General features: G+C 38.6%; 2 protein-coding genes across 3 annotated transcripts in view; one reads left to right on the forward strand and one right to left on the reverse strand.

Moving 5' to 3' along the window:
* LOC131278011 (uncharacterized) overlaps nt 1-25,453 on the forward strand; it is a 43,088-nt gene that overhangs the window by 7,467 nt on the left and 10,168 nt on the right. The window contains exon 2 of the mRNA XM_071212470.1: nt 20,967-21,620. Within this exon, the coding sequence (XP_071068571.1) occupies nt 20,967-21,617 (651 nt within the window). The 3' untranslated portion in view covers nt 21,618-21,620. The remainder of the gene's footprint in view (nt 1-20,966; nt 21,621-25,453) is intronic.
* ARPP19 (cAMP regulated phosphoprotein 19) lies at nt 779-21,586 on the reverse strand. 2 transcript variants are annotated; one of them, XM_004483498.5, is made up of 4 exons: nt 21,496-21,586; nt 21,233-21,287; nt 7,501-7,623; nt 779-4,914 (listed from the first exon to the last, which is right to left on the reverse strand). In XM_004483498.5, exons 2-4 carry the CDS (start codon nt 21,275-21,277, stop codon nt 4,744-4,746), a joined length of 339 nt encoding a protein of 112 aa, XP_004483555.1. In that variant the 5' UTR covers nt 21,278-21,287; nt 21,496-21,586; the 3' UTR covers nt 779-4,743. The 2 variants fall into 2 exon arrangements, with proteins under 2 accessions (XP_004483555.1, XP_071070300.1); XM_071214199.1 differs by lacking the exon at nt 21,496-21,586 and having other exon boundaries at nt 21,233-21,356.

The raw sequence follows: 25,453 nt of genomic DNA on the forward strand, positions 1-25,453 counted from the left end.
TTGGGATCCTTCCCATCACAGTGCACCAAGGCCATTATGTAGCCAATAACCCTCAGCTCTCCAGTCAGTGATTGTATATGAGTTATTCCTATGATTCACTTTTTCCTTGGCAGTGTTAGCATCCTATTCAACTTACGAAGTCCAAAATATCCTGCCATTTTGAGGCATTCTGTGGATTACTGATGCACTCGTGAACTAATCAGTTGCTAAACTGCCCAGTTCATTAGGAACTCAGCTGTCCTGACTGCTGGGACACCACAGGAAATCTAACTATATTCCCAATCTATTTGGGCAACATGATGAAATAATCGCAGTCAAGGATTCCTCTCCATCTTGCCCCACTGGGTCAGAGCACTCTTCCTACTTAAATTATTGCTGAGTAACTGCTCCCTTGGCATTAGTGATTTGGGATTTTGGGTAGGGAGTCCTCATTTGAGTGCCCATGAACAAGAGCTTCAGGATTACCTTGATATTATATACAAACGCCATCTATGTTATTCTTTTACATTTTTCTTGGGAGAAGACCTATTGCGTTCACTATACTCCCAAAGATTTCATAACCTCAAAGCTTAAGAACTCATTCTACAGTCTTTCAAGAGTTAATGTATGCTGAATTTCCTGTGTGGTAAATTCATTATTTAAACAAAATCAAAATCTAAGATTGTAATAATAAAATTCTTCCTGTATATAGTAGTAACTGAAATCCAAAGGGATCAGAGTCAAAATATATACTGCAAAAACAATTTAGCATTATACTTAAATAAGACAAAACTCCAAATTAAATCAATAGAAATTAGGTAGATCAATTTATTATTTTTTTGTGTGTATTTCACAAGACTGATTTTGGAAGGGCTATTTGACAGATTTCAGCATAAACTCCAAACTCTACAGATGTGTTCAACAAAAAAGCCATTTACTCTTGGCCCTTTTAATACAGGCAAAGTGTCATATTGCATCACAAATGACTGAGGTGCAGTTAACAGAGTTAGGGGCATAATATTTAATAAGATGTTTTCTTCCCACTGCTCTTCAGCTAATAAATAACTTAATACAAACATACATTAATGGCTATCATGACCACCAGTATTATCAATTTGCAGGATAAAAATCCACAGGCCTACCTATTTAAAAGGCTGAAACTAATAAAACAGTATAAAAATGAGTGTTTATCCTTAGGTTAACAATCTCAGAGTCAGATTTCTTTGATCACAATTTTACAAGGTGTGAAAGGCATTGGGAGAGTAAGAGAGATGGGGAAGACTGGCAGTGCATGCTGAGTTGCAGAGATGGGACAGTAGTTCAAATTAGTCATTACCCAGATTAGGACAGTGTTTTGTGGTATATTGAAGAGGATATTAAGGATTGACAATTCATCAGCCCTAAACACCATTTAATGAGTGCCATCAGTGGGCTTAAGGAATAAGCAAAGATGAGGTAAGGTGAAACAAAGTGAAAGAAGGAAAATGAAAGAAGAAACACTTTAATGTTGGGGAATGTGAAAAGGCCATCAGAGAAACTACTTTAGTTGCCACTCAGAAGTGCTCTTCCCATAGGCTTCCTGTCCCTGGATTACCAAACACCAAGTTTAGAGCACAGTTTGAGTAGGCATTACATTTCAGCTTTGATAAAACTTCACTAATTTCACTGAGAAAGAACATGTCTGATTTAGTAAAAAGTATCAATGAATATTTGGAGGTATAGCTTTGTTATTACATCAAGTAAAAAGAGCAATAATGCCAACTATTGGAGTAATAACAAGGGGTCCTGCCATGTCTATCTTGAAGACTAATGAAGATGTATTTTTCATGTCAGCAGCACAAGAGTGTTGAACAACTTGTAAACAGATCACAAACATGCTCCTTCCAAGTCATCAAAAACAAAATCCAACTATCCTTACTATCTCAACTTGCCAAGACTGTAATAGCTTCCAAAAATGAAATGTTTCTCAAGTACTATCAAATTAGGAGCTACTGGGACATGAAACAAACAGGCCTTTATTTTAGGCCTTAACCAGTTTTCATAAAGTATTTATCTCCAACTTCAGTTTATTCCAACATTCATTTATAATAAACTGGATGAAAGTATTTATCTCCAACTTCAGTTTATTCCAACATTCATTTATAATAAACTGGATGTTTAAAATTGGCCATTTTCTACAATTCTAAACTCATAGAAATATACAATTTAGCTCGTCTATTCAAAATCTTCATCAAGCAATGGTAAAACAGCCTAGAAGTTATGTCTTCAATTAACTGAGCTTTGGGGCAGAACAAAAAAAAAGAAAAATTAAAAATGTCTCTATGCTAAGCACCAATAAATGGAAGCTAAGCAATTATACTTAGGTATCCTTAGTGACAGGTCTTTCCCAATGGAAAATCCTGAGATTTGAAGCACTGTGACTTTAAAGAAGGCAGGTTGGTTTAATGAGGAAATTCTATCTTTAATAAAGAGATAATCAATATTTTATTTTGGGCACTTACTCAGCATTTCACAGATCCTCAACAAATTTTGAGGTAGGTTAAATGTTAGCATCATATGTTACAAACTAAAACTCAAAAAAGAGGTTATGTCATCTATCCCAAACTGTAGCAGGAGTCCCATCATGATCAGGAATAACATGGTCTCTCTGATATTTCAGGTTACTCTGTTCAGACATATGAATTTAATGGTGATAGCTTGCAAAAATTCATAAACAAAAGACTAGATATTATAGAACTTCTACTTTGAGATATTTTGTAACCCTTAAATTGATTCTACAATGATTATATATATATTTTGGAATAACCTACTTGCTCCCATTATAAATATATTTATATATTATTGATCCTTAAAATTATAAATGAGCATATTACTGATTTTGTTCTGTTTTTCTGCCTTGGGGAGGGTGGCGGAGCAGGAAGATATGGGCACGCTTTCCTCAGAGTGCTAGGCAGCCTTTAAATGCAGGTGCTCTGCTCAAGGCACCATCTACTATAATTTGGGGTCATAGGAAAGCAAGTATACAAATGGAGCCAAGATCCAGAAAGGATGCCTGGATCCAAATGAGGAGGCTCTGTGCAAGTTAAAGATGAGAAGAAAAATTTTATCATTTCAGGCTCATGATGCTCATTATCATGCTACAGAATTACAACAACTTATGGGAAGAGCTCTTCAAACAGTAGTAAATATGTCCCAAATAAAGTTCTTACTAACTAGATTTTTCTTAAAGTGACATCTATAGAAACAAAGTATCTAATTAAATATTTTAATACGGATATGCTCCACCTATCATGTAAATTACCCTAATTGTAGCAAGGCTAATTCACTTAGCTCACCATAATACTTCAATCAATTCATCCTGACAGGTTCCTGGGCCAGTCTTCTCGACTATTTGTTTCATCATAAAGTTCCTTTTATTTAAACAATTGTCAAATACTAATAATAATACAGAATTAAGAGTGGTTAATTAACTGAGATATTATAAGGAAAACACCAATATTAGCTATAAAATACAACATTCAGCAGAGCAAATTTAAAGAGTAAGAACACAGATGCCTATGCTTCTAAAAAGACCAAACAGCCCAACTCCATTTGAGTCAAAGAAGAAAAAAGGAAGGGGTGAGGGGCAAGGGACAAGAGTATTGAAGCCTTTTTTATTCTAGTGTCCCCAAAGTTGACTGTGGAAGTAAAAAGTTTCTACATTAAAAAAGTTTATATAAATTACATGAATTGCAATTTTCATAAAAGTCAGAATGAAATGTTCTGCATAGGACAAAAGATATGCCTAAGCAACATATCATATTTGCACAAGGCCACTGAATGTCATGGATATTAGTAACAAATGAAAAAGGCATAAAGCCTATGGCAGACTGAGTAAAGGTTTCAGTTTGGTGTTCTGTAAGCCCAAGATTGTAAACTATCCTTACTATACAAAGCTCTAATGACATTAAGAGTTTTGTAGGAACTCTTGTGCTTCTAGTTGGCACATCTACTTTTTAAAGTGTGAAATTAATACAGACGTTTGTGAGAGGTTGTGCAAAACTATTGTATTTACAAAAATGGCACGAAAGTGAATTCAACAGTCAATGCACATGCACACTTCATTCACATCTTCAACAACAAAAAGTATCCTAACACTGCAGAACTGAAAAAGAAAACTAGCTTCAACGGCAGCTGTTAAGCACTAGTCGCATTAAGTTACACCAGAATGGGCAAATATTGCCCAAGTAAAATTCTATTGTTAAAGCTGAAACAGGTTTAAGGCCATTCAAGTTCAAGCACAGAGACACAAGTCTTTCAGAGCCCCCATCTGTTTGTGTTTGAAATACGTGACCTTCTCCCAACTTGCGGTCTTAAACTTGTTTTACAAAATCCAAAAGAAATCAATACAATAGGGGTTATATTAAATAACAGTAACATACAAAGCTATAATTAATATGAAGTAAGGAAAATCCAAAAGATTAAAATTGTAAAACTTGTTACTTGTTGGAACCAGCACTACACTAGGAGTTAGGTAATATATACAATTATTTTCAAGTAGATTACTTTATGTTGCTCTAACATGTCCTTTTCATCAGTGCACTGTTAAACTAATCAAAATTCTACACATGTATATTCCCTTAGAATAGCAGCACACACTACCGCTACCTGCAAAGCTGTCAGTCTCAAATGACTCAGTGAATGAAAGGAAAGAAAAAGCTGAGAAGTAACATATTAAGGAGAAATATTGGGAGTTAGAAGATTCATGCAGTTCAGCACTTTTGATCAGCCAGCCAGCTTGCTAGCAACAAGGGATGGTTTCCGTTGAGGAAGGTCCTGTGGAGTGGGAATGTGGTCACCAGTGACCTCCGTCTTATCCGGGGCTGCAGTAGGAAGTTGTTTGTTCTTCATTTTTGCTTTAGCCATGTTGTAATCCCCAGAATCAAAATATTTTTGCTATAAGAAAAGTAAAAAAACGGAATTCAGGCTAGAGTTTAAAAGCTTTCATATGCAATCACACTGTTTTAAGATGTAGACTGACCACATTCTGTCAAGTACAAAATAATTTAGTCTAAACATTTTTAAATGAAAATTAATTAGATGAAATGATTATGCCCCTGTAGTGAGTTTCAACATAATTCAAAAATTGAGAAGATATGCAAGAACCTCTTTGTCAAGCATTCTTGGCTCATTCTGGTTCTAGTATAAAATGTTCAAGTTTGACATCAACGTCCTCAGCCAGCTATCTGGGAATGAATAGTCCTGGACTCAGTAAAATGTAAAACTTTCATTAACTAATGGAATAATCAGGCTGAAACACTTACTTAAATGATTGAGAAAATAACAAATAATTCAACAACTTGCATTTTAGAATGTGCTATCCATTACCAATCAATCCTATAGTTATTAAAACTGTTAATTATAGTTGCTGGTATTTTATCTGGAACAAACATTTCTGTAAGAATTTAAATCTGGAAGAAAGCAAAGCAGGCTGCCAAATTTCTTATTGAGTCAAAAGCAAAGTGAAAAATTTAACAGACAATACAAAATTTTGGCAGATTTTTCTCACAGTAAAAAACCCAGTATCTAGTTAATGATACTTATTTTATTTTAAATAAAAGTTCATCATAAAGGGATCTCATAAATTGAATATTAGGCTACAATGCTTGGGGAAAAGGAATTAAAGTTAGTGTGGCTAGAGAAAAACTAAAATCAATGCTTAATAATTAGAACTAGAAGGGAATAGGATACTGCAAAATGCAGTGAATCTTCACAGAGATTCAGCAAAGATGTCGAAAAGAGAAGTTATAAAACAAAATTATTTATAAACCCATATACCAGAGGAAACCCCTTTAAGATTTAGCATATTTTTGTAGTCCTTTCGTTTATTTTATAAAATTTACTTAGCAAATATTTATAACATGATTACTGTATCTATGAACCTATGGAGATGGTAGAAATGATATTCTAAGCCCAACTTCAAATTTAGCTTTTCTCAATTAACGTGTTTTTCAAAGGAGTATCTCAGGATAATAAACAACATGCAATAAACAACATTTTAATCATAGAAAAAGAAGTTAATGCTTCAGAGCTCACTTCTCAAATTCTATGTAATTATTTCTTGATTTAATTGGCATTTTCTTCTCAACTTTATATCTACTACACCACCAAGAAACAATGCATATAAACTCTGATGGGAGGATACTTAAAATGTCATAGTCTAAACTAGAGGAAAATTAAAAAGACAACAGCCCAAATGTTGGAAGAAAGCCTCAAGTATAAGGTGTGCTTGAGATTAGTAAAGGAAAAAAGATTTCCTAAATAATAACAGTCAAATCCTAAATCCAAATTGTAATAGTCAAAGAAGACTATATAATTTATTTTATAGCTAAAAACTTCACCTGTTGGAACGGCTTTATAATTGGATGGGGGACATATTCATTTTACATAGCCAGATTCATAATGAACATGGTTTTCCTTCTGCTTTTTCAATTTTCCTCTATATGTATAATCTTTTTATAATTATGTTTTTAAATGACCACGTAACAGTCTATTTTGTTGACTCACCACAACTTATTTAAGCATTTCTCTACTATTGAACAGTGGTACTGCTTATAGGTAAAGTTACAAGGAATGCCTTCAAACCTGACTTTTCCCTTATACTGAATTATACTCTTAGATTAATCCTTAAGAGATCATCCATTCAAAGAACGTGAACAATTTTGTAAATCTTGATTCATATCCCTTTCCAAAATGAGAGTAATAATTTTAACTGCTACGCACAGCAAAGAGCTTTATCAATTTCACTGAACTTCAACCTCACTAGGAGATAGTATTTTAAAATTTTTCTCTAATTTAGTTTTATATATATTGTGGTATGATAGTTCTAATATATACTTCATTGATTTCTATCACAGATAAACATTTTTCTCTGTATTTAATAGCTTTATTTCTTCTGCTAAAATGCTTTACCTATGGGCACAGTAATATTTTTCTTACATGTATTTGAAAGCTCCCATGATTTATATAAGTATCAAAAATATAGGCAAGAAGATAAATACGGCTTCTGGATAGTGGTTGCTTTGGGGGAGAATTTGGGTTGTATATATACATGGGGTGGGTTTCAACTATATCTATAACATTTTCTTTCTCTTTCTTTCTATTTTTGGAGATACTGGGGCCAGGGATTGAACCCAGGACCTCGTATAGGGCAAAGCCAGTGCTCAACTGCTGAGCTATGCAAGCTCCTCAATATTTTCTTTCTTACAAAAATAAAGCTGAAATATGGCAAAATATTAACGTATTAAGTCTAGACGGTGGGTAGAGGGCTTCTGTTATATTATTAACTCTACTTTTCTATATGCCCGAAATAGTTTATATAATGTTACAGATTCTTAATATATATTTATAGAATGGACAGATTAAAATGTTGAAAAAAATACTACAGATATAAATATCAGAGCAATGTAACAGACATCCATTTCATAATCTCTGTCAGCACAATGAATTCATATCGTTTAAGCATTACACTTGAGAACTTACCCCTTTCTGTAATCGTTTTCTTAAGAAATCTGAACCTCCAGGCTTTTGTCCCAGATGAGGATATCTTGCTTTTAATTTTGCTTCTTCAGCTTTCTCTGGACTAGTCACTTTATCTTCCATTTCCTGAAATAATGTTAAATAAATTACTTCTCTATTACAACTCAAATATTTAAAATAATTCACCTTTTAATATCTGGATTCTGATTTTAGTTGTCCAACGCCAAATAATGTAGCATCAGACTAAGAAATCCAGCACAGAAAGTTTAAAACACCTCTCTCTTGTTTTTCAAATGATCCATGTGATAGCTCTATTATAAACCTGGGCATGTGTAGCACCCCACACACTGGATAAAAATATCAAGATAGCTCAGCTTTGAAGTCTTGCCTGCCATTACTTCCCAATCATGTATAATACATTTATAGTCAACTGCCTTCTGTGGAATTCTTTAGCTCTTTGGCTATAATTAGAGAATCATACTAATGCTGTTAAAATATAAAAGATTTTTTAATCTCCTGTTTCTCCAAAATCATGTATGACTTGAAGGTTTACTAATTTACTAGTCATTAATAGCAGCAGCTTATTTACTAGCACATTTTCCCTGAAGAAATTAATACAGAATACACTGATATTTGTAAAGGAGAAATATGTAATCTTCATCAGTCCTCACATCTGTGTATACCATTCCCCACATGCTTAATGACAAAAGTCTGTTCATGTTAAAGATCCCATTTTTTAATGTATCGAAAACCTGTTTTCTGACTGAGGACTGTCAATATCTTAAGTTTATTCACTTTTTTTTTTTAAGGTAGTACCAGGGATTGAACCCAGGGCCTCACACATGGAAAGCAGGCGTTCAACCACTTGAGTTACATCCGTTCCCCAGCCTATTCACTTTTAACACCACCCTGTGTATAGTCTACCTTCTTTTCAACAGTCATACTGTGCAGAGAAACTGTTTATCCCTTCATGGCAAGTACTACACAAGAATGAATGAATCAAGAAAAACAAAGCTGCCCTGGGACAAGGAGGCCAGGCAGCTGGCAAGGCACACTTTCCAGCTAATGGACTCACTTATGGCATAATAGCTCAGGAAAATGACAATTCTTCCAGATTTGTGAATGGTCAAAAAGCAGGAACAGATAAATGATAAGCCTACTGTTTCTTATACAGCAAATAGATCATTTCCCCATCTAGGAAATGAAGAAATGACTTCATATAATCTTTTGCATATATTTTGCTCAAATTATGTTTATACATTCTTTATAATCAGCTTTATTCACTTCAGATATTGTCAACATTTACTTTATCTTGAACACTTCCTTGTATTACATCTTTTTATTTTTACTCTTGAAAGATTCTGAGAATAAAGCTGCTGCTGTCAAATATACCTGTTTTCTAAGGGGCGCCTTTCTATAAGTATGCTTCCTTTCTGCTTCAAGTGTTCCACTTTCCTCCTTTATGTTGTAATGTTTTGTACATTTATGTTGATTTTCCCTGTCTTTACAGTAGTCACATCATTCGCTCACTTGATGTACTGAAAATTCAACTCTATGTTCTTGGCCAGAGATAGAGAATTTAGAGATCCTGTCAGTCATTTCACTGAAGAAGGTTACATCCCAGAGAGAGCTCAAGTGTGAAGTATATGATGCAAATCTGCCATTTCCAGTTTAGTTCCAACCCCTGGATAGCTTACATTGTGTAAGCATATCAATATGCAGTTTATCACTGTGGTGTTTAAAAACTCAACCCCTAGAAAAAGATTAAAAACAAATACAAAAAATTTTAATCAAAAACTCAGCCCCTGCAAGACAAGTCTACTACCTCAGTCAGCACTCAACTGAAAAATAGTATGCCATCTGTTAAAACACTGGTCAAAAAAAAAGATTACTTCACCTACTAAGAATTAATGTGGCAATCTCCAATGCAATTATGCCTTTTCTAGGATTTTTCAAGGGTGATTTTTGTTATGTAATTTGTGCCTTACTGGCTACTTTAGAACCTAACCCCCATGTACTCATCATAAAAACTGGAGAAATGATATAAATTTAAGGTTACCATTTTAGTATAGGAAGATGGCCCAGGCTACCACACAGCTTCTTCTCAATGGCTCAGCCTTTACTGCAGGTCATCTACTGTAGGGTGTTCCTAGTGCTACAACTCAGAAGTGGAATTGGCTTCCCTGTCCAGCTGTTTTTAAATGACATAGGTTGAAATGGACTCCAAGCTGATTGTAGCCTTTAGTCCCAGCACCTTCAAATTAAGGGGTGTTCATGGCACCCTAAAACAGTTTACCTTTCTTGGGGCTGGGAAGCGAGAGATCTCCACTTCTTTCTTTGTTTGATTTGAATTATTAGTTCTTTGTATCTAGGAGAAACTCCTTAAAAATTTGGTACATGGGTAACAACCTTCCCTAGTTTGCCGTGTTTTTGCAAGTTTCCCCCCATTTTATATATGAGGGAAAGAAATCATTTGAGCTACATCTGCTCCCCTGCAGTTTTATTTTTTTACCTTTTTTTAAAAGAGTTGGATGATCTTTTTTTTTTTTTAAAAAAAAAAGATTTATTAATTTATCTCCCCTCTCTTCCTCTCCTCCCACCCTGCTGTTTTTGCTGTCTCTGTTTCTCTTCTCATTTTTTTTCCTCTAGGATTCACCGGGATTCAATCCTGGAGACTTCTGATGAGGAGAGAGGTTCCCTTACAACTGCACCACCTCATTTCCTAGTTTCTGCTGTGATTCACCTTGACTCTCCCTTTTTCTCTCTTTTGATGTGTCATCATCTTGCTGCATGAGTCATTTGCACGGGGCACTGGCTCACCACACAGGCATGTACACGGGCACAGGCTTGCTGCATGGGCATGCTTTCTCTTCTTTTTCATGAGGAGGCCCCAGGTATTGAACCCAGGTCCTCCCATATGGTAGGCGAAAGCTCTATCACTTGAGCCACATCTGCTTCCCTTATCTTTTTTTTTTAAAGATACATAGATCACACAATATGTTACATTAAAAAATGTAAGAGGTTCCCATACACCCCCACTCCCACCTACCCCCACTCCTCCTACTTCAACAACCTCTTTCATCAGTGTGGCACATTCACTGCACTTGATGAATACATTTTGGAACACTGCTACACAGCATGGATTAGTTTACATTGTATGCAGTCAGTTTTAAATTGCATGGCTTAGTTTGCTGTCCACAGGAGCAGCTCTATCCCCAACCTCAGGCAGAAGAAGGGGCATGGAGCTTCATCTGTCACTCCAGGCAACTACCGACTGTCTTGACCTGCAATAGCCTGGATTAATGCACAAATCTAAGGCTGTTCCTACATTGGTTCCTGGGGCAATGCAGAGAATTTCAGCTCCACAGTTTACAGTGCTAAAGGCATCCTCAGATGCCCCTATTCCGCAACTAGCAAGGGAGAAAAGGTGAGAAACAGATAAAAAAGAGCTGGAAAAATTCAGACTGGCTAAAACTCAAGTCACTATAAAGTTCCAAATTAAGGAGAAACAAGTATCAAAGAGGGGATATAGCACAATGTCAATCAAATACTAAGTCCTAAAGAGAGAAAAGGGGCAAAGAATGAATATATCTAGTAAATCAGACACCAAGACACCAACAAAAAATTACAATGCATATCAAGAAACAAGAAGATATAGTCCAAAGGAAAAAACCAAGCCTCCAGATGACAAAAAGGAGTTGAGACAACTAATCATAGATGCTCAAACAAATCTTAATAAATTCAAAGGCTAAAGAGACTATAAGGACATCAAGACACTGGGTGAGCACGAAGAAGAATTAGAAGGCGTACAAAAAAATAGATGTTAACAGGAATGAAAAGCACAATAAATGAATTAAAAATAAACTGGAGGCATATAACAGCAGATTTGAACAGGCAGAAGAAACGATTGGTGGGCTTGGAGACAGGGACTCTGAAAGTCAACATACAAAAGAATAGATAAACTAATGGAAAAAATTGAATAGTGTCCCAGAAGGAAAGAGAAGAGAAAAGGAGTGGAAGGAATATTTGAGGAAATAATGGTAGAAAATTTCCCAAGCCTATTCAAGGACATAGATATCTGTGTTCAGGAATCACAACATACTTCCATCTAAATAAATCCAAATAGACCTGTTCTGAGACATTATTAATCAGAATGTCAAGTGCCAAAGATAAAGAGCAGTAAGAGAAGAAATATATCACCCAGTATGAGCGAGTGCTGATTTCTCAGCAGAAATCATGGAGGCAAGAAGGCAGTGATATGCTATATTTAAGATACTGAAAAGAGAAAAATTGCCAGCTGAAGAATTTTTAAAGATTTTCTTTCTTTCTCCCCACCCACAGGTTATTTGTACTTGCTGTGCTCGTTCATCTTCTGTGTTTCCTTAGGAGGAACCTAGAACTGAACCTGGGACCTCCAATGTGGAAAGGTGGTTAATTGCTTGAGCCACCTCCACTCCCTGCTATGTTGTGCCTCTCATTATATTTTCCTCATGTCTCTCTCTCTCTCCCTCTCTTTTTAAATATTTATTTTATTTATTTATTTCTCCCCACCCCCTTGTTTTTTTTTCACTTGCTCAGTTTGCTCATCCTCCTTGTTTCTTCAGGAGGCACCAGGAGCCAAACCTGGGACCTCTGAAGTGGGAGGGAGGTGTCTAATCGCTTGAGCTACGAGCCACCTCTACTCCCTGCTTCGTTGTGTCTCATTCTATTTTACTTCCCTATGTCTCTTGTTGCATCATCTTGCTGCATAAGCTTGCCATACCCGCCCCATCATGTCAGCTTGCTATCTTTAGGAGACACTGGGAACCTCTGCTCCGTGCTTTGTTCTTATCCCATTATGTTCTTTTCTTCTTGTGTCTTTTGTTACGTCAGCTTGCCTCGCCTGCCTGTCGCACCACTTTGCTGTCTTCTTTAGAAGATACCAGGATCCAAACCAGTGACCTCCCATGTGGTAAGCAGGAGCCCAGCTGCCTGAGTCACATCCATTTCCTTCCTTATGTCTCTTGCTACATCACCTGTTGCATCAGCTTGCCACGCCTGCCAATACACCAGCTCACTTTCTTCTTTAGGAGGCACTGACGACCAAACCAGGGACCTCCCATGTGGTAGGCAGGAGCCCAATCACTTGATCCACACTGCTTCCCGCAGCTGAGAATTCTTTATCTGGCAAAACTGACCTTCACATATGAAGGCATGTTTAAAATTTTCACAAAAAGAAACTAAGAGTTCGTTAAAAAGAATCTACCTTTGAAGGAAAGAAAAAGACAGAAGAGGGAGGCCTGGAGGAAAGTGTAGAAGGCAAGAATAGCAGAAATGAAAATCAAAAGAGGGAAGCAGCCATGGCTCAACTGACAGAGCACCGCCTCCATATGGAGGGTCCAGGGTTTGATACTCAGGGCCTTCTGACCCATGTGGCGAGCTGGCCCATGCACGGTGCTGCCACGCACAAGGAGTGCTGTGCCACGCAGGGGTGTCCCCTGTGTAGGGGTGCCCCATGAGCAAGGAGTGTGCCCTGCAAGGAGAGTCGTCCTGCGCAAAAAAAAACATCCCGCCCAAGAGTGGCGCCACACACACATAGAGCTGATGCAGCAAGATGACGCAACAACAACAAAAAAGTGAGTTTCCCAGTGCCGCATTACAAGAATGCAAGTGGGCACAGAACACACAGTGCATGGACACAGAGAGCAGACAATGGGGGGGACAGGGAGAGGAATAAATAAAATAAATTCTTAAAAAAAAAAAAGAAAACCAAAAGAATAAAAAAACAGACAAAAAGAAAATATAACATATGAAAACCAAAGAATAAAATAGTGGAAGTAAATATTGAATTTACAATAACATCACTGTATGTGAACGGATTAAACTCCCCTACCCAAAGATACAAACTGGATAAAAAAGCATAAGCCATCCATATTCTGCCTACAAGAGACCCAGCTGAAAGTGAAAGGCTGGAGAAAGAAACTCCACACAAATAATAACAAAAAAAGAGTAGGGGTGGTTATACTAATATTGGACAAAAAAAGACTTTAAATGCAAAAAAGTTATAAGAGATACAGAAGGAAATTATATACTAATAAAATGGACAATCCACTGAATTGAGGCAAGAAATTATAGTCATAAATCAGGATGCCCCAAAATACATGAGGCAAATTCTGGCAGAACTGAAGGGAGAAATAGACACCAGTACGATAATAGTTGAAGACTTCAACACCCCAGTCACATCATTAGACAGGACAACTAGACATAAGATCAACAAAAAGACTCAAAATATTTAGGAATAAACTTAACCAAGGATATAAAGCACTTGTATTCAAAAGCTACAAATGAGTGCTAAAAGAAATCAAAGATGACCCAAATAAATGGAAGACTATTCGGTGTTCATGGATGGAAAGACTAAATATCATTACGCTGTCAATTCTACCCAAACTGGTATACAAATTCAATACATTCCCAATAAAAATTCCACAAGCATTTTTTAAAGAAATGGAAAACGCAATTATTGAATTTATTTGGACAGGTAAGGGACCCTGAATAGCCAGAAACATCTTAAAAAGGAAAAACGAGGTTGGAGGACTCTCAGTTCCAGACTTTAAATCGTATTACCTAGCTACCATGGTAAAAATAGCATGGTACTAGCATAAAGACAGACATAAAAACCGATGGAACGGAACTGATGGTGCAGAAATAGACCCTCATATCTACAGTCAAGTGATTTTTTGACAAGGCTGTTAAGCCCACCTACCTGGGTCAGAACAGTCTATGCAACAAATGGTGCTGGAAGAACTGGACAGTCATATCCAAAAGGAGGACCCTACCTCACATACAATTAACTCATAATGAATCAAAGACCTAAATTTAAAAGCAAGAACCATAAAACTCCTAGGGGGAGTGGGTGTAGCTCAGTGGTTGAGCACCTGCTCCCATGTATAAGGAACCAGGTTCAATGCCCAGTACATCCTAAAAATAAAACCACCACCACCAACAACAACAAAAAACTTCTGGAAGAAAATGTAAGGAAACATCTTCAAGACCTAGTGGTAGGTGGGAATTTCTTAAACCTTACACTGAAAGCACAAGCAATCAAAGAAAAAATGGGACCTCCTCAACTTAAAAACTGTTGTGCTTCAAAGGATTTTGTCAAGGTGATAATGCAACCCACTCAATGGGAGAAAATATTTGGAAACCACATATCTGGTAAGAGTTTCATTTCCATGCTATATAAAGAGATCATACAACTCAACAACCTAAGAGCAAGCAATACAATTTTTAAAATGATCAAAACACTAAAATAGGTATTTCTCCCAAGAGGAAATACAAATGGACAAAAAGCACAAGAATAAAATATTCAATATCATTAGCTATTAGGGAAATGCAAATCAAAACTACAATGAGGTATCTCACAACTCACAGAAAGGCCATTATTTAAAAAATAGAAAACAAGTGCCAGAGAGGATTTAGAAAAATAGGAACACTTGTGCACTGTTGGTGGGAATGTAGAATGGTGCAACCTCATGGAAGACAGTTTGGTGGTTCCCCAGGAAGCTAAATATAAAACTGCCATAATATCTGGCAATCCCTCTACTAGGACTATATCCAGAAGAACTGAAAACAGTGATGTGAAAAGACATTTGCACACAGATGTTCACAGTGGTATTATTCACAATTGCCAAAAGACGGAAAGAACCGAAGTGACCATCAACCAATGAATGGTTAAACAAAATGTGGTATATACATACAATGGAATACTATGCTGCTTTAAGAAATGAAATTACACCCAAAAGGGTGCTGATTCAAGTACCAGAACTCTGTTGGCTTTTATAAAGGGTATTTATTGGGATAGAAACTTACATCACAAGTCCTAAAGAGTCCAACTCAAGGTACCATAAGAGGTACTTTTCCAGCCAAAGTCATTGGTCATGTGTTGGAGCAAAATGGCAGGCAATTTCTGCAAGGGCTCTGCCTTCTTTCTCTTAAGGTTCCATGGTCCCAGCTTCTTCCTATCTCAGCTGTAGGCTGGCATAAGGTTCGTCTCTTTTCCCAGGGCTTGTTTCTTTCTGGGCTGAGCTGCTCTGGTCCTTCACAAGGTCAGCTGTAGACTATCAGCCTCATCTCTCTTCCCTATCAGGCTCATCTCTCTTCCCCAGGCCTCTACTGTGACTAATGAACTCTTTCTTCTTCTGTGTTGTTCTCCATATATTGCTCTTCTCTGTGTATCTACTTCTGTGTGAGAGTCTGTTTTATCAGCCCACCAAGGGGGCTGGGACGCAATGCTGAGTTGCACTGTAATGACTGGTTGAATCAAAGCCCTAACCTTAAATAAGTTAATCTGACATCTCAGTTGAATCTAATATAATCAAGAGTTATCACACACAGAGGAACAGACCAGTTTACAAACATAATCAATATCACTTTTTGGAATTCATAAATAGTATCAAACTGCCACATATGGTAACATGGATGAACCATGTGAACATGAGTGAAACAAGCCAAACATAAAAGGTCAAATGTTGTATGGTCTCACTAATATGAACTAAATAAGAATAATAAACACATGGAGAAGTGGATGTGGCTCAGGTGACAGGGCCTCCGCCTACCATATGGGAGGACCCAGGTTCGATCCCTGGGGCCTCCTGATGAAAAAGATGAAGAGAAAGCGTGCCTGTGCGGCAGGTCAGCGCCCACGTGGCGAGGCGAGTGCCCTCACGGTGAGCCAAGTGCTCGCGCAGTGAGTCAGAGCCCACCAAGTCAGTCACACAGTAAGATGATGACACAACAAAAGAGAGCCGAAGGAGAGTCAAGGTGAAGTGCAGCAGAGACCAGGAACTGAGGTGGCACAATTGACAGGGAACCTCTCTCCACATCAGAGGTCCCCAGGATCGAATCTCTCTGAATCCTAGAGGAGAAAGATGAGAAGAGAAGGCAAAAAAGAGAAATAAATACAGAAGATCACACAGTGAATGGACAAAGCAAAAATAGCAGGGCCGGAGAAGGGGCGGGGAAGAAAAAGAAGAATAAACACATGGAATTAAAAACCTAGATTATATAGGGGGAGGCGGATGTAGCTCAAGTGCTTGAGCTCCCACCTACCACATGGGAGGTCCCAGGTTTGGTTCTCAGCGCCTCCTCAAGACGACGAGAAGACAGTGAGCCGACATGATGGGCTCACATGGTGAGATGATATAACAAAAGACACAAGGAGGAAAACATGAGAGACACAACAAAGCAGGGAGTGGAGGTGGCTCAAACAATTAGGTGCCTCCCTCCCACATGGGAGGTCCCAGGTTGGTCTCCTGATGCCTCCTAAGAAAAGAAACCAAGTATACAACGAACAGACACAGCAAATGCAAAAAAAAGAGTGAGTGGGGAGAAATAAAATAAATCTTAAAAAAAACCCAAGAGTTCATGATAACACATTATAGTGAGTATTAACTAATACAGATGCTTTAAAAATGGGATTGTGGTTGAAAGTGGTAGTCTAGGGATTTAAATGTCAATCGAAAGAAAACTAGAGAATAATCTAGGGACTAAAGAACATAGTGAACCAGGAGATGGATGACGATTGTGGTTAATAATACAAATACAAGAATGTTCTTATATACTAGAACAATGAACGTCACTATTACAAGGTGGTAAGAATACAGTGATGCATGGGAAAAGTACAATTAATGTAACTTATAGGCTAAAGTTAAGAGCAATATTGTGTTATTTTTGCATCAATGTCAAAGAAGGTACTAAATCAACACTAAGGGTCAATAATAGGGAGATATAGTATTATTTTCTTTTGGACTACAAAAATGTTCAAAGGTTCACTGGGGTTATGACTACATAACTGTGATGAAAGTGAGAGCACTGAGTGTACACTTTGGATAAAATGTGCAAAGCATGGGGCTGTGTAACAGTGTACCATATGGAGGAAGATGGACTGTAGTTAACAGCACAAATATGGAATGTATTCTCATAAACTATAACAAATGTACAATATTCATACATAGTGTTAATAATAGGGGTGTATGGAAAAAACATACCAACTATACTCTATCAATCATAGTTAGGGTAACAGTCTGATGATGTTGTTTCATAATCTTTGTCAAATGTTCCAAAACAACGTTAAGGTTTTGGTGGAGGGATGATGTTATGTGGATTCTGCACATTATGCATGATTATTTAGCTCACTTTCCTAATAGGGGAAAAAAAAAAACACTAAAAAAAAATACATTTACCAAATGAACAAATATGATGTACTCAAACTGTTTCAATAAAGCTAAGAAACTTTCTAAAACTTGACAGTTTCACTATCAGTTTATATTAAAAATATTCAATGTTATAATGCAGTAACTTACAATTTCTGGTTTAGAAATCATTAAGTATTTGTCTTGTACAAACAGCAACAAACCCCAGCAAACATATGTGAAGGTAGGTGGAAGAAACATTTTTTTTAAACTTTTGAGGCTTAACTGTAGACTGCTAAGAATCTACAATTGGACACAATCCAAATAGCATGTTAGCTCTCTGAATGGAAAACACTCCTGAGCCTTTTAGATATCAGAAACAGTATCAAAACAGGTGCAGAATACCAATATGAACTACAAATGAGAAAAACAAATCACAAAACTGGAAAAATAGGAAAGCCTTTTTGTATCCACTCTTTATTATATGGACAGCTCTTCTCTACCTTTTCCACAACCCATAAAGTCATCAAGCATATCTTTTAAATTGACAGAAATATTTTGAGAGCGCTACTTTAGTTAGCCTCTTCCAAGACCTCTCACTAATATGATAAATCTTATAAAATCTCTAGAGAACTTGCTAGAGATTTTGTTTTCATTAATATATATAGTAGTGTGTGTGTGTGTGTGTGTGTATAAGTGGATCTCAGCAAAAGTTTTTATTACCATGGTCTATTCCTCCTTTTAAACTGCAGTATTGTTATTTGTATTAGAATACTCCTTTGAAAATGGTTTCAACAGAGAAGTTCTGAGGAAAACTCATTCAGCCAACATTTTCTGAGCAATGTCAGGCACTATGCTAGTTGATAAGAGAGAAAAGATAAATAAGGAAGGGTCCCTGAGCTCAAGAGACTCACAACAAGAATAGAATTACCTGTTTTAAGTGCTCACATGCCTCTTACCAGCATCAGGACAGAGCATGCCCATCTCTGCTTAATATTAATCAAAGCAAAATTCATGGAAGTCTCTGCTAAAATATTTTATATTTTTTTTACTTCAGTGATAATCTAAAAGAAATATATAAGCATATTCTGGAGGATATAAACTGCCATCTCTAAGTAGTGCTATGACAGAGACTTAGCAGTACTACTGCAATTATCCTTGCTAATGAGAAAAGAATAGAGCTAAAATTAAAATGCAAATGATATATCAGTCACTCTGGAGAGCTAAATGATCTCAGTCTACTCTGAAAGAGGAGAATTTTGAAAAAGTTCAAGAAGAGAAAAGTGGTATGAGAATTGAGTTATCACAAGGCCTAAACTGGGCTTGGTAACCTACCATACTCAAAAAGCCCTTCACTTAACAATCACTGCCATATTTCCAATATATAGGAAATTTAGTTTCAACAAAATACCATGCTATGCTGAATAATTTAGAACTTTACTGGTTTTTAGAGTTGCATAGGTCTTAAGATAGGAGTTCATACTTATTTTTATGTTTGTATATGTTGAATATTCTAATTTTTAAACAAGCAACAGGTATCTGTATGGTTTTCTTCTCTTAACAAGGGTGCAAACACTACTTCATGGTAGAAAAATAGTAACTTAGTTCTTATTCCATGCTGGTCCTGTCTTTTTAACTTAATTTTTCAGAAGCAATAGGCTAAACCACCATAAAACTATTAAGGTATTTTAGCTGAATACTTTGGCTTTATCTGAAAGGTCAACTGGATGCACAGAAAACCCAGTTTTTTAGGTCATCTAATTGTTATTACAAAGAGAAGAAACAGGTGATTGGCTCTTAGGAACACAGAAGTGACACTGCACATTTTCCTCATCTTTAGCCATGGTAACCATGCTCTTGACACTTAACATCTACAGCCAATCCAATCCTCGATCCAAGAAGGGACATTATATTCCTAACACACTTTGGTATTAAGGACGCCCTAAAGCCAAAGGACCCAAAATAAAATTTTAATGTAGATACTCACTAAGGGGAAATCCTCATTAAGACAAAACATTTAGGATATCGTCAGTATTGCTAAGAGATGTTAACATTAGGCTGTTCAAGTAAAAGCATATACACTCTTAAAAATTAACACTTTGGCAACATATTAACAAATCTTATAAGACAAATTACTTAGCACATTACTGTACACCCAAAGTCAAGGCTGAGGTTAATTTCGGTGTTTAGGTCAGACATACATAGGTTTGTTATTTTTCTTAAATTCCAGAAAATAGGGAACACCACGATGTTTAACAATAAATAAGGGATCTTTAATATTACTGATAAGATTTTAATCCTTAAACTATTATTTTTTGCCCCCAAAGTCCATTTTTGGCACAGTGTGAAAACTTAAGCCAATAATGGACCTTCTCTCTCACTTATGCTATTACTGCTGTTCCCTTGCTTTTCTCTTCAGTTATTTTAACAATTAACATTAAAAGAGAACCCTCTGACGATTCAGAAAGTTAATATGGTTAAGAACATATGTAATGGATTGAAGAAAACAATAATCCAATTTCTAACTTGATCAGAAACATGGGTGCAACATTAAACAGAAACATTTACAAAGTCCAAACATTAAACCAAATCCTATATATGGTAAGGAAGTTTGGTATTGCCATACATACCCCAGGAGAGCAGGGCAGCAGAAATAATTATGATGGAAGGTGTAAACACTACCCCAGGTAAAATATACAGCATTTATATTCATAATATTAACTAACAGTACTGATTTCTGGTATACTGTCCTACATCATAGATTACCGATGAGTCTGCAAAATATTCCTATGTTTCCAAGAAAAACGATCCACTAAATTAGTGAAAATCTTAAAATTCTAACCTTTGGATTTAGCCAAGTATCACACACGGATCCTTGTTGGTTAACAATTTTAAGCACACACTGCTAACACTATTCACCTCACTTAAGCCTCACAACCGCAGGAAACAAGTACTATTGTTTCCATTTTACAGATGAGGAAACTGAAGCCCAGAGTTTAGTAACTGACCAAGGTTACATGGCTAACAAGCGCTGTAACTGAAATTCCAATCTAGATCTAACTCATCTCCCAAACACGCGACAGGCGAACACAGCATGCATACAATACTAGTTGGAGAATTCTTTCAGGAAGAAAAATTCCCGAGCAAAGTGAAGCTTACAGAAAAACTTAGGTTACACGTAGGACTGAATTCTGGGTCTTTATGTATGCTTAAGTGTTTAAGGGAAAATGCGACACAGTAAGGGGTTTTTAGAAAAGGCACGTCTCAGGCAAAACGTGGAGAAATGTTCAAACTCCCAAGACGTTGGTGCCAATTAGAAGAGCTCTTGCGGGCAGCCGATTTTGGAGCGTTTCGACGTCAGAGCCGAGGAGGACAGGATCAAGCAGCACTTGGCACCGGCGCCTCGGTACGCGCTCCCGGGCACGCCCATGCCCGCGCGGCGAGCAGGCCAGGCCGCCTCCGCGGCGAGGCCCCCCGGGCGCCGCGCCTCCCGCGCGCGGCCCGCCCGGGACACGGACGGCGTGGACCTTCCGGCTCTCCCGGGCCCGCTTCCCGCACACACTCACCTTCTGCTCCTCCGCGGAGGCTGCCTCGGGGATTTCCGCGGACATAGCGCTCCCTCTGCAGATGAGATGCCGGGAAAAGATGCGATTAGGGGGTGGCCGAGACCGCCCGGCCGCCGCCGCCACAAGCCGGGCCGCCGCCCGTCCCCGCTCCCCGCGCGCCCGCCGGGGACAGCGCCGCCCGCGAAAATGGCCGCCGCTTTATGACGACACGGAGCCGCTCGGCGCCCTGCGCAGCCCCGGCCGCCCTCCCGCGCCGCCCCTACCTCCCGACGCCGCTGCTCGCGCTCCGCGATGCCGAAGCACTTCCTTTCTTCCTTCAAAGGTCGCGGCTCGCGCCTCACCTCATATCCGTTTGTGGCTGCCGAGTGCTTCCTGGGAATTGTAGTTTGTAAGTGACACCGCCTCTCCCGGCCCTTTCCTTCCTTTTCGGGTCCCGTCTGTTTCAGGAGCTTTATACAATTTCCACTCCCCCAGCCTCTTCCTATTCTCCTCGCTCTCGACTTCTGTGTTATAGGTCCCCCAAAGCTCCGTGCTGCCTCTCACCACAAATCTTTACCCACACCGCTTCGCGGCGTAACCCCGTTCATCCTTCACTTCCCCAACCCTGCATCGCCGCCTCGGGGAAACCTTCCCTGAGCCACCTCTAAAGGCTGTCACAGCTCTGTACAGTTCCTCTCCGTCATACACTGTATCATTATACTGCAATTGTTGGGATTATTAAAGTCACCTTTCCTGCTCAGGTAAGCTACATCAGGACAGGGACCTCTTCCATGTTTGTTTATGTTGATAACTCCCAGAGTCCAGGACTTCAGAGATACTCAGTAAATATCCGATAAAGGAATTCGACTTCCATTCCATTATATTCCATTACAACCCAAGGGTGCTGTCCTACAACTTTACTGAGACTGCTTCCACCAAGTTCCCCACTGACTTTCTTAATTGCCAAATTCTGCGGCTTTATATTTAATCCTTGTTATCCTTAGCATCTGAACACATGCTAGCAATACATGGTGTTTACAATGACGTGAGCCCCAGAAAGTTGGAAATGATATCGCCCTCTAGTAAAAATCCTCAGATAATAAGTACAATTCTATGGAGGGAATCAAATCGCAGGATAAGAAATTTGGAAACCATCGAAATTCAACTAAGGTGTCCTGAGTAGAATCTCAGAGAGGAATTGTACTGGGGTAGTAACTTGATATAAACAGCTACATTGTACTCTTTTTGAAGAAAGGAAAGAAGGGGTTTGTCAGCCAAGGAAGTTATTTAAAATAAAAGGGTCCAAGAGGTCATCTGACAAGGATATCTCTTGAGAGTGCCTCAAACGGACTAGTTGAGAAACTCCATAAGATTATTTAAATACTTGTTTTCATTCCATACACATAAAGTAACCTACAGAAAATTTGCTTTCCCTTTAAGCAGATCTGTGGAGAGGAAAGAGAATGCACTAGTTAGGCTTACTGAAGCATCTTAACAATTGCAGTTTTACCAATAAATTGGCATACTGTATATGTCCTATATCTGTGTATTTGTGAGCTTGGGTTAAAATCTAATAGACACATACATACATATAGAAATTCAGTGTAGGTGACTTTGGGTAAAGAGAATCTGTTCCTGAAAGATGGTTTTAAGTTCTGGGGGGGCAGATTTTGGTCAATGGTAAATTCATCAAGATCTGTGCACCTTTTGGGGCATGTGTTTAGGAAGTTCTCCTTCCTCCAAGTAACACCCCTCTGCCATGAACTGTGTACCTGAAAGTTTAAAGTAGCAAACTCTGATAACCAACATCTCATTTCTCAAAATTATTTTCTAGTGCCCCTCCTAATTATCTGGCCATTCCCTTTAGGTCTCCTTCGTTGAGTTTTTGTCAGCCTCTTAATGAGAGGATTCTTCCAGTTCTGAACTTAGAACCCCTTCTTTTCTAGTTTTATACACTCTCTGAGAAATCACTTCCACCCTTACAGCTCCAACTACCATCTTTACAGTTCAGATCAGTGCTATCCAAAAGAAATTTCTGTAATGATAAAAACGTTCTAAGTCTTTGCTGTTCAATATAGTAGTGCCTAGCCATGTGTGGTTATTGAGCATTTGAAATGTGATTAGTGCAACTGAGGAATTGAATTTTTAATTTTAATTAACATAATTAGCCAGAAAACTTAAAATCACTGATAAGCCCCACTACCTTAGCTTCTCATTAGGTCTGGGACAAAGCCCAAGTATCACTGTTGAGCCAAAGCTCTCCCTGGTGATTCTGATGCACACTGCCAGTTAAGATGTTCTGGTTTAGAAATTGGTATATAGAAGCTTTACATAGATAAGGAGTGTTTTTCATGTTTTGGTGCCCTTATTCAACAGTTTATAAGAGTGAATGAAGGACATGAGATAACATCTCACCCCATCCATTCCTCAGTGAGAGAGGAAGTCTGCCTGCATCAACCTGTAGTAAACACTAAAAACAATACATTTTTAATGAAAGGGAGAGATAAGAAGAAACTGGAAGGTCAACCCAGGTAAACCAAGTAAGATATGGAGTACCAAAAACCTTGGGGATGAATGGTGAATTCTTTGAACAAAAACTCAGGGATCATTACCTGAGTAAGCAGGTCAGATGATTGAAAAGAGAGCAAGTTGAGTGTTGGGAGTGGAATGTAGAAGGTGGAGGATGCCACTTTTCTGGGGACTTAGTGAGGTAAGAGACCTTCACATATACTAGAAAAGTTGAAACTTTAAATGAACTAAAAAGAAAGAACAGGGAAGCAAATTTGGTTCAATGGATAAAGCGTCTACCTCCCACATGGGAGGTCCAGGGTTCAAACCCAGGGCTTCCTGACCCCTGCGGTGAGCTGGCCCATGTGCAGTGCTGATGTGTGCAAGGACTGCCATGCCACGCAGGGGTGTCCCCTGCATAGGGGAGCCCAACACAGAAGGAGTGCAACCCATAAGGAGAGTTGCCCCGTGCAAAAAAAGTGCAGCCTGCCCCGGAGTCACGCTGCACATATGGATAGCTGATGCAGCAAAAAAAAAAAAAAAAAAAAAAAGACATAGATTCTGGGTGCCGCTGACAAGCAGACACAGAAGAACACACAGCAAATGGACAGAGAGAGCAGACAACTGGGAGGGGTGGGGGAAGGGGAAATAAATAAATAAAAATAAATAATTTTTTTTTTTTTAAAAGAAAGAACAGTGAACAATGGAGTAGGAGGGGATCTGGAGAGGCCTTAAAAACTTTAAACCTAGGAACAGATGTAGTTCAAATGGTTGCACACCTGCTTCCCATGTACAAGGTCCTGGGTTCCATCTCTGATACCTCCTAAAAGCAAAACAAACAAAAAAACTCTCATTGGGGAACATATAGCTCAGTGGTTGAGCGCCTGCTTTCCATGTACGAGGTCCTGCATTCAATCCCCCATACCTCCGAAGAAAAAAAACAAATAAAAACTTTAAACCTTTAAAATCTAATAAGGGGGTCAGCAGAGGTCACCCCCGTGTTGGGGCTGTGGGGCTTGTGCTCCAGGCTCCCTGCTCTTGGAGCTCTTGGACGGACCCCCAGACAGCAGGTGGCAGCAATGGCAATGGAAGCCGCCAGGTCCTCAAGGACGCAACTGCGAAGAACCGCTGAGTGGGGACAAAATCCTGCCCCGAGTGAGCTGTTTTGGAAACCCACAACGTGGGAGGCTTCAGGACATCAATCTGGAGAGAGCGTAACAGAAAGAGTGCTCAAGTTAGAACTGTGAGTTTCTGGTGCTTAAGGCTGAACTTTGGAATGGCTAAGCCCCTCCCTCAGGGCAGGAAGCCATGGTGTTCCCCAATCCTTGCAGGTCACACAGCTGGAGGAGAATAACTCCAAGAGTGGAAGGGTTCTGGTGAAGGGTGGAGAGGGGTCTCATGAGAGTGTGCTCAATTGTGTGGACCCCACTTTTTGAACTTTGAGGAGAATACCAGCTGGCTTGAGGAGAAACCAGGAAGAATGGAGAGGCAAATCTGCTGAGACAGCCAGATTTACCTAACTGCCCTGGGATAGGGAAAATTGGTCTGGGAGAAAGTGGAGGGCAATTAACTAGTCCTGTGCAACACACCTAAGGGAGGGGGATAGTAGGAAGTGCTTGGTAGATTTCCAAGAGCATTATTTAGTGTTCCTGGCCAGGTGTGGGTGCTCTCTCTCAAAGAGTCTGAGAGTCATTGTTTTCCGTGGTGAGTTGGTTCACCAGGGTCCCATTTGAA

This window comes from Dasypus novemcinctus, chromosome 3 (genome assembly GCF_030445035.2).
Source record: "Dasypus novemcinctus isolate mDasNov1 chromosome 3, mDasNov1.1.hap2, whole genome shotgun sequence".
NCBI classification, from domain to species: Eukaryota; Metazoa; Chordata; class Mammalia; order Cingulata; family Dasypodidae; genus Dasypus; species Dasypus novemcinctus.

Excerpts from the sequence above, each read along its gene's own strand:
- ARPP19 (XM_004483498.5), bottom strand. The coding sequence starts at position 21,277 with ATGTCCGCGGAAATCCCCGAGGCAGCCTCCGCGGAGGAGCAGAAG. Across the intron at positions 7,624-21,232 it reads CCTCCGCGGAGGAGCAGAAG|GAAATGGAAGATAAAGTGAC; the intron begins GTGAGTGTGTGC and ends ACATTATTTCAG. Across the intron at positions 4,915-7,500 it reads GAAAACGATTACAGAAAGGG|CAAAAATATTTTGATTCTGG; the intron begins GTAAGTTCTCAA and ends CTTTTCTTATAG.